Below are 9,966 nucleotides of genomic sequence, written 5' to 3'. Positions count from 1 at the left end.
ACGCGCCATGTTGCTTTTTGAAGTCAAACTTCTTTATCGGCGTTGGAAAAAAATTTACACACATTTGTCACATTTTTCGGTTACGCGCCATCTTTTTCTTGTCCCTACCACGGTTGATCCGAAGAGATTCGAAGCCATTAGTAACAAAAATATATAATAACGATAACAGTGATAGTAATACGAATAATTCTATTACAATTAATGAAATTCTGTAATAATCTTAGTACTACATAGTAGTACAGTAATAAGTTAAAATGAAATAATTGTATTTGTATTCATGTCTATGATAATAAAAGCCTTTTGTTAAACTTTATCTTATTTAACTTTATTTAACCAATTTCTGTAAAGTTGCATATAGTAGATCATTTTTCGAAAAATAAGGTCATAAAGAAGTACACCTAGTACACGCACACATTTTTTATTACTAGTATATAGTTTTCTAAGTAGCCGATCACTGGTTTAATTAGATTAGCAAAGATGGTCTGTGAATGTCGAACTAGAGACGAAATACAAAAAGGTGCGTTGCGTAATGGTACAAGCGCGCGTAATATCATGACGCATCATGTTGCGTGTCCTTGCGTATTGGACTTTAAATGCTATTGACCAATCACAATCAAATGGAACGCGCCATCGTGTCGTCTTTTGTTTTTCTTCTCATTCTCCCCACCCATTTTAGTCTGCTAATCAAATTCACAACTCTAGTTAAGTACAATAGTTAAAAAATAAATACTACTAAGAAGATGATGTTTTCAGTATGCAAATATCAATTCACACATCGTTTATATACTAATACTAAACCATTAGACCCTTAAGTAGTAAGGGTCCTCATTGATTTTGATCTGTTTCAGGCAACTACTGTAAGGAAAAAGAAATATGGGTTTCCCTAAATAAACAACATTTTAAAGCGCATAAAAAGAAAAATATTGTTGCAGCTCAAATATCTGACTTAAAAAATTTCAAGTCTATTAAAAATGTCGAATTGGGGATTTTTGAAGTGTTTAAATTTGTTTAATTATAGATCTATTGTTACAATATAATTAAGATCCCGTTCCAAAATTGAGACAAAATTACAAAGCAGCGTTTAAATCGAGAAAGCGATCCAATAAACAAGAACACCTATTAATTTCCCTCCCTCCAAGTAAAAATATTATTTCACCCCAAAATTGTTGAACTTAACGAATTCGCTTGTTCAACCTTAATAAAAAGCCGATTACGTAACATTATTTTGGATATTTAAATTTCGAATTTACGAACCGGAAACGAGTGTATTAATTTAATAAACTTAGAAACTCTTCAAGCGTTACTTAATATCCTGGAAATTCTCGGCCAAAATTTAATCGGGGTAATCGTGAATCCAAATTATCTTGTAATTTTTTGGAATACCACGTCGCCTACGTCCAAATACGTTTCGTTTATAATTCAGGATTTCAATTAAAGGTTACGCCATCTTATTTGAGTGTTGCCCTGGCTTGATAAGCACTTTTAGGTGTGTTAATTTTGTACCAATAATCATACGAAGTCAAAAATTCGTATTGGCAACTCAGGCTACATTTGACTAGGCTCTCATCTTAACGTTACTTTATTTATCATGCTCTTAACGAGGTTTAATATCATATTTAGTTTTAGTTATTATTTGTTTGTTTTTGTATTTTATTTTGTGGTTGCTTGTTTGTTTCCCTTGCTAGTTTGCTTATGTTCCAAAATAATTGATGTGTATGTGTGTAACATTTGTCATGACATATTTTCTTGTAGAGTGCATAAACGATAAATATAATAAATGGACAACCAAAAATAATGTTACTAAGTTTAGCAGTTTTTAAAAAAATATCTCAAATGAAATCATTATTTTAATAAGTTAACATGTCATTTTAACATTTACTAAATCATAGTTTTCTGTAAATCCTTCTTCAACTGCTTTGCGGCTGTGTACAGATCGTACTTGATTTTGGGGTATCCCTGCAGCAGATCTTGCCAATCTCTATGCCTAAGAAACACGAAGTCGACCACCTGTTAATATTATTATTCGTTAATTCGTCTGTTTCAAATTTGCCTTTATATATATGTTAACGTAAAATTGTAAAAACCGTTAGATTGTAATCTATCTCGCGAGATTATAAACTGTCGAAAGATTGTGAACCTCAGCTTACTGCTTACAATTTAACGTATTATTATTCGGTAGATTGTACTACACTAACTTAGTTATCATTCAAACTTCTTTGGTCAATTACAGATTAATTTTACTTTCCAACAATTTCATATAACTACCGAATAATAATACGTTAAATTGTAAGCAGTTTGTTGAGGTTCACAATCTTTCAACAGTTTATAATCTCGCGAGATAGATTACAATCTAACGGTGTTTACAATTTTGCGGTGACATATAGACTAAATATACGTGTTTGGAAATCTGCTGAACTTTTTAAAACTAATTAATATTCTAATTTATCGGTATTCCACCCGTATCGACATCCGTCGTTCCACAACTGAGCGTGTTTTAAGGCAGTTTTTGCCACGCACCACCACTATGTGGAACTACCTGCCCACCAATGTATTTCCGAATCAATTCGACTTACTATCTTTTAAGAAAAGAGCATACTAGTTCATAAAAGGCTGGCAACGCACTTGCGAGTTCTCTGGCAATGTGAGTCGATGGGCGACGGTGTCAATTTGACGGTGAAAATTTCCTGCCCGTTTGCCTCTGTTGCATAAAAATAATGCAATTATAAATAACACACAGTTTTTCCATTTATCAAATATGACGCAAAAATAAAACAACAGTAACAATACAACAACTAACAACTAAGTGATTTGCATAACAATACACGAAATACATTATTAAAAAAAGACAATTGTTTTCCCTTTAAAAATTGTGAAAACAATTGAAAGCGTACCGTTCGCGTTAAATAAGAAAACTGGTACGGCGTGTTAGGGAAAAGTCCGGGTATCAATCCAAAGTATCCATTCGTTGATAATAATGAAAGCATTTTCTTTTCACCACTGAAATGTACAAAAGGTCAAAGCAAGACTTATAGGATATTATATTATAGGAATAATAAGGCCGGCAACGCACTTGCGGGCTCTCTGGCAATGTTTTTTTTTTTTTTATAGAATAGGGGGCAAACGGGCAGGAGGCTCCATAGGCGGCGGTATCACTTAACATCAGGTGAGCCTCCTACCGTTTGCCTCCTATTACATAAAAAAGGCAGAGCTACTGAGTTCAATCTATACGATATATCACAAAGGTAGATTGTTAATATTAACATAATATATGGAGGCTATTAAGCACTTGTTTAATGTTGCGGTCTATAACCAAACATATAGTATAATCCGACCACACGTCATCTACACAAAGGTATTTACTATTTGCTGAATTTTCTATGGCGTATTAGTTTGCGACTACGGTGTTGGGCTTATTCGCTACAACGAATAACTTTATAATATCCTTGACGTGGCCAATATCGTCCAATTCATAAAATGCAATAAGCGGTTGGGACATGGGACAGAACCCCAAGGTCCTTGCTGAACTCACAACCTGGTGTCAAGAGAAAACCCGGTAGACCGAAACTGCGTTGATGGATGGAAATGTCAATGATCTCGAAACAATAGGTGTTCGAAGTTCGACGCAAGAAGCACGAAATAGATTGCGATGGCGAAATATATTTGAGGAGGCTAAGGCCTACAAGGGGCTATGTACCCATTGATGATGATGATGATGATGCGGGTTGTTCCCACGAGAATGTAAGTGCGTGCTCCTATTTCACCATGCCTACTGCTGATAGAGAACAAATCTTTGTTAATTTTTTTTATTATTAATTAACTATTCATTACTTAAGATATCGAACATGGTGAAATTTTGCGGCTCCTTACAAACATTTTATAAAACAAAAAACTTGGCGATTTAAAAGAGTGGCGGAGTGTTTATTGCCAGTTCTACTCGTCCATTCTACGCCCTTGATTTGAGAACTGGCAGTAAATGTAAAATTAGAAGCATTTAATATGTATTTCGTTTTTGACGTTCATAAGTGTACATTGTGTTACCTAAATGAATAAATGATTTAGATTTTTTGAATTAGTTTATTAGCGTATTATTAATAATATAGAATGGGTCTTATTTCGATCATAGTAAGTCACCCTCTTTAGAAGAAGAAGATTAAATTAACGGGAATATTTTTTGTATGTGTTGTAGTAGTGAGGAAGGAAAGTGTTGCGCTTCCTCAGACTTAGACTATCTTGAAGGTCACAGTAGCTAAAATCGAGAAGTTGTCCAAAGAGATCGGAATAACTTTGTAAACGCGTTTGTTAGCAAAAATTATACAAAGATTGCTTCGCAAAGGTGCTACCAGAGTAATGAAACTGATTCTATAATCTTACCAAATTCTGAATAAAGGGACAACTTTGAAATTCAATTATATTAATGCTGAATGATTACCTCTTATCGGTGTACCATTTCTCAACCTCTCCCTCGTGGATAAAGTACATGCAGGCAAATATATCACCTTCCTTAACAATGAATTTTCCTTTAAATAAGTAATAAAAGTAAGTTAATTTATTTTGTATTTCACTTGATTTTGTATACATTAAACGAAGGTATTAGACAATAAAAGCAACAAGAACCTTGGTCACAGATTACTTCATCTGTTTTATTATCGACAAGTAGCCGTGGTGTACTCTGCACCAATGGACATGATTTTCTTTCTATGTGCGCATTTAACATTCGCTAGAACGGTGAAGGAAAACCTCGCGAGAAAACCGGCTTGCTTTAGACCCAAAAAGTCGATAACACACGCCGTTAGGCACGGGAGGCTGATCACCTACTTGCCTATCAAATTGTAGCCCCACTGATTTTTTTAAATTTTTATGTAAAGAAATATACAACTGTAATAGAACAAGTGCACAACAACATTTTAATAAATTAAACTAGTTCCCAAATCTACGTAGTACTGAAATTATTAAATACTAACCTAAAAAGGCTTAGGGTAGAAAACAATTATGATACATTATTTCAATACATTACAAAACCTTACCAGGAAATATAACCACTCTCTGTAGCTTTGTTACGAGTTGCCGTCGAAAATATTCAGGGAGGTCACGGAAAAGGGGCGGAGCTTCGAGGTGATGCATGTAGAGGGCGCTTAACAGGTCTTCTCGAAGGCATTGCGGCGCCTGATGCGCTAATTCCGGCAGCCAATTACCTTGTAAAAAGATCAAATTGTATATTTTAATACTTTATTTTATGAGAGTAAAATCTACATCCTGTATATTTTTCATAATATCCACTAGATTGGCACTGATGAGTTCTTGCGTTAGACATACTATTTAAAGTTGTTTATTGAGTGTATTGAAGATAACATTAAGTTATACGATAAAAAAAAAAATTCCAAACCATAACTTTTTGTTTACTTCGGCCCCCACTGTGAAAAAGAATTACGCTACCGAAAAGTGACTCTATATTACAAGTTTTGGCGCAAATAGGGATTCTGAAAAGGTATTACACATGGCCATGAGTCGCTCTAATATCTACCTGTTATCTACCTGGACTATTCATAATATCTGTTTGTTGTGTTCAATGTTTTGTAAAATTTTTAGCTATTCACAAAAGCTTGAGTTTTAAATATGCATATCCTTGATGAAGGAGAAAAAACAGAATGCTTAATCTGGACTTCGAAGAGTTTTGGCCAAAAATATCTCAATGCCTAACTTCAAGCACAATTGTGTGATTCAAATTAAATATAAATTGTTACTAGTAATTGTGTATTTAGTTCGCGATGTCTATAATAATATTAAATCTCCATAGGTACATTCAAGAAGGAATGTTACAGTCGAGACTTCAAAAGCATTATTTTCCTTCCTTGTTTTATTTATACATAATATTCATTCCTTTGTAGTTCGTTTTATAAGCATATAATAATAATAACAGTTTGTGTAAATATGTACATTACAATCACACAAAACAGGAGAGACAGATAATGTACTTCTTTACAAAGGTAAAATTAAATAAATTTATCGATAGAATAATGTTGTTTATTAATATTATATTTACTCAGACAGGTCTGCACGGAAACAGACAGATCATTCCACAATCGAATGGCAGTATTGTTGAAGGGAGGAATTGAAAAAGTTGTTCCTATGTGAAGGTAACTGGAGTGACTCCTTAGCAGAGGAACGTAGTTATGGATTGCGACCAAGAACATTGAAGTTATCCTATATATAGGGGGGAAAAGTATGAAATACAGGAGGGTAAGGGCTTTATCCCAGTAATAACTATATTATATTTGTTAATATATTCAGTTTAAGAGATATATTTCATTTCAATAAAAATATACAATATATATGTACCCAGTATTTGTATGTCATACGATTAAGTTTACAGCGGGTACTAAAAATTTGTTCTAACCTTCAAAAAGCAGCGTTCATAACACAAATGATTGTATTCAGAATTTTAAGTAATTTTCACTGGAAATAGTTTTGATTAATACAATTAATGAATATTGTATGATTATACATACCTCTCTGTCTTTGCCATAACTGCTTGGTATACTTCTTCACGGAGTCAAGTAGTACTGGACATAATCCGCTATGTTCCAGATATAATATTAAACTTTGCACGTCATAATCATAGGTGTACAGTTCACGTAATTTCGTAAACACAGCGCTTATGGCACAACTCAGTATCCAAATCTCCATCGGGTGAATTATAAAGTATAAAAAGATTTTGTAATATGTTTCATTCAGTGTTAAAGGTACCACCTACAATTGAGATTATGTTAAGTCATATAACAGAGGCAGTGTTGGTTTTGTGGTACTTTTTCGTCATTGTTCAGAGAACGCGCGCATTACTATTTATTCTATACTTCAATTTATAAGGCGTATGATTATATATAATACTAGCAGACCGGCCAAGCGTTGCTGTGGCTAAGGTTTTTGTTATATCACATAGTGGTAAACTATTCAAAATAAACGGCAGGAGAACACCAGTCATGGGGACCACCACGCTTTATTGGTGGTTATGCCATTAAATTGTAGCTTATGTGAAACGTTGGTACTTTCAACACAGCGCCATCTGAGAGAATTGTGACTATCAAATAATAAACGAATATTTTGCAATAAAATAATATTGCGGGTATAAATTGAGATGTACGCTATCCTATCTTATAAGTTAGATCAAACCGCACACGGTGTGCAAAATTGATTGAAATCGGTTCGGTAGTTTAGGAGTCCATAGCGGACAACAACGTGACACGTAATTTATATATATTAAGATTAGAGATATATTGTGATAAGCAGGGTTGGTTTTGTAGTACTTTTTCCTCTTTGTATAGTTTAAAGAATGCTCGCATTCCTATTTATTCTATACTTCAATATTTAAAATCAAAATTTCTAATCGATAAATTAAGGCAGTTTCTGCCGCGCACCACTACTATGTGAAACCACCTCAGGTGCCTACTGAAGTATTTTGACATAGGGTCCTTCTAGAAAAGAGCGTACCAATTCTTAAAAGGCCGGCAATGCCCTCTGGCGGTGAGTGTCCATTTATAATAAAAAATAAAGCCAAATAATCTTGCCTATTCAATACTATATTTAGGTGTTTCTTTTCTGATTTTCTGTTATGTGATGGCTCGCGAGTAAATACTCACAAGATCGATTTCCGTATGTGAATAAATCACAAGAATATATGTTATAGCAACAATATAGTCATCCATCCAACTTTTGGGTACAATTAAACCAAATTTCAGTTTGCCATCGACAAGGAAGTTCTTCGTAAGACGAGGGCAACCTAAATGATTTTCGTTAATTATTAAAAAAAAATAACGAAAATAAAAAAAAACTAACTAATTCTTAAAACGCCGGCCACGCACTTGCGAGCCTTTTGATACTGTGTCCATGGGGGCGTTGTCATGGGTGTCACCTGATTTTAAGTTATCACTAGCCTCCTACCCGTTTGCCTCCAGTTATATTAAAAAGGTAACCTCTTTGAACATCTTTCCGGGTTTCAGAATGATGAGTTTTACAACATTTTAATTAGTTAGCACATTTATGCTATTAACATTATAGTCTAGCTTTAATGGGCTAAAGCATCTTTGCTTAATATCAAAGTCAAATAATTTATTTTAATTAGGCCTATTTAAAAGGCATTTTTGAGAGTCAACATTCCAAGTTAAAAATATAAAAAAAGATGACCTTCCAAAATATAGTTTCATATGGAGAAGAATGGGCAAGAAACTCCATACTTACACTTAATAGTTTTTACAATATTTTGTATACATTGATTTGATAATTATATGTGAAGACCTACCTAGGATAAAAAAAAACTACTATTCTAAAAATTCATAAATTATTATGTGCAACAATAGATTTTCTTTTAAAAAAAATAACACAACTCAAACGTCAAACCTAAATTCTTAAAAAAAAATGAAAGCAAATATAAACCTTTATGACTAGATTAGCAACCCGTTTATTTTGTCTAGTAGATCAGAAGCATGTGCTGGTGGTTTATATTGCTTCTTCAAAATGCCTTTTGTACTGCGCGATCCCTAGGCGATATTAGCGCAACGAATTGCTTACAAAAGTGTCGAATTACTAATATAAAATACATAGTATAACCAGCTTTCTCGGAATTATTATTACTGTTAGTAAATAACAGCCGAGGGGAATTCAAAGGTACTAGCTACAACCCGTTGGTTAAAACTCTATCCAAAACTGCAATAGACATTTTCCACTGAAATATGATTACACATAACTCTTATTTAACAAAAGAACGTGACAAATATTCTTTTGTACTGTCTAACCTCCTTTTCTATCCTGTGGATTTACCCATTCATCATAATCTATGGTTGCCTTTATGTATCGAGGAAGTTTCTCTACGCGTAGGGGAAACTTTTCATCTGGAAGATTTTTAGAAATATAAATTGTTTGTTGGCTTCACAATGTATGTAGTGATAAACGCAGATGGAGATTATGGCTTAAAATTCTGGCGAAACAGTGTTTCTAGTTGGTATTAATTAAAAGTTTAACTTGGGATATCTAAATGACCCACATATAACACACAATAATTCGTATTAATGAAGATGAGTTTCATCATCGAATGTCAGAATCAAATGGCAGAATACGAAATTCCATCCGTACCACCGCGACGTCCTTCGCTCTAAAACTGAGCGTTTTTTATGGCATCTTTTGCCGTGCACCACCAATATGTGGAACCTGCTGCCCACTGGCGATTTCCATATCTGACTTAGAGTGTCCATGGGCGGTATTCCTTAACATCAGGTGTTGTCCAGCCCGTTTGCCACTTGTGCTATATAAAATATCAGTTCATAGATCTAAATGGTATGAAACAATTCAGTCTTAGTATATTAATTTTAAAGAAATATATGAAAGCAACATGAAAACATACGTTGACAAGCCACGTAAATCCAACCACAAGTCATGCCGTGAATGGTTAAAAAAACGATCGCAAACTTTAATAAAACTGGCGCTATTTGACTCTGAAATATGAATTTCATTTTAAACGAGAAATTTCACAAAGATCTAGTATTAAACAAGATTCCCGTACCATATAATGAAAATATGACTTAGGGTCCTTCAACAAAAGAGCGTTTCAATTCTTAAAAGGCCGGCAACGCACTCGCGAGTGCTGTGGAATTAAAATGGGCGGCGGTATCATTTAACTGGTGTAAAAGCTTAAATCGTATACATCATGTTAAAAACCGTTAAAAAAAGTAAAAACTCATAAATTAATTGAATTAAATTTTCGATTTATCATAACATAATATATTATCTAAGTTGTAATGCTTTTTGGACAGTAAAAGGTATAATAGTAATTTTGTTCAATAACACTTCAATTACAAATCACAATTTTCAAGGCATCTTACGTAAATAGTTTTTGTTCTGCCATTATAATATATTACTTTAGTTGTTTATTTAATTAATAGTGCAAAACATGTTTTAGCAACGGAACTATTTAAAATC

The 9,966-nt window shown here is 33.5% G+C and overlaps 1 protein-coding gene across 1 annotated transcript; it reads right to left on the bottom strand.

Moving 5' to 3' along the window:
• Nucleotides 1-1,868: 1,868 nt before the first annotated feature.
• On the bottom strand, nt 1,869-9,483 carry LOC125054194 (putative cyclic nucleotide-gated ion channel 9). Its single transcript, XM_047655947.1, has 8 exons — nt 9,392-9,483; nt 8,787-8,882; nt 7,635-7,774; nt 6,507-6,747; nt 5,025-5,192; nt 4,430-4,517; nt 2,892-2,997; nt 1,869-2,007 (listed from the first exon to the last, which is right to left on the bottom strand). Exons 1-8 carry the CDS (start codon nt 9,423-9,425, stop codon nt 1,879-1,881), a joined length of 1,002 nt encoding a protein of 333 aa, XP_047511903.1. The 5' UTR covers nt 9,426-9,483; the 3' UTR covers nt 1,869-1,878.
• Between the last annotated feature and the right edge of the window lie 483 nt (nt 9,484-9,966).

Source organism: Pieris napi, chromosome 11 (genome assembly GCF_905475465.1).
Source record: "Pieris napi chromosome 11, ilPieNapi1.2, whole genome shotgun sequence".
Classification (NCBI taxonomy): Eukaryota; Metazoa; Arthropoda; class Insecta; order Lepidoptera; family Pieridae; genus Pieris; species Pieris napi.
The sequence above is the reverse complement of the archived record's forward strand: the minus strand, read 5'-3'. Positions and strand labels throughout refer to the sequence as shown.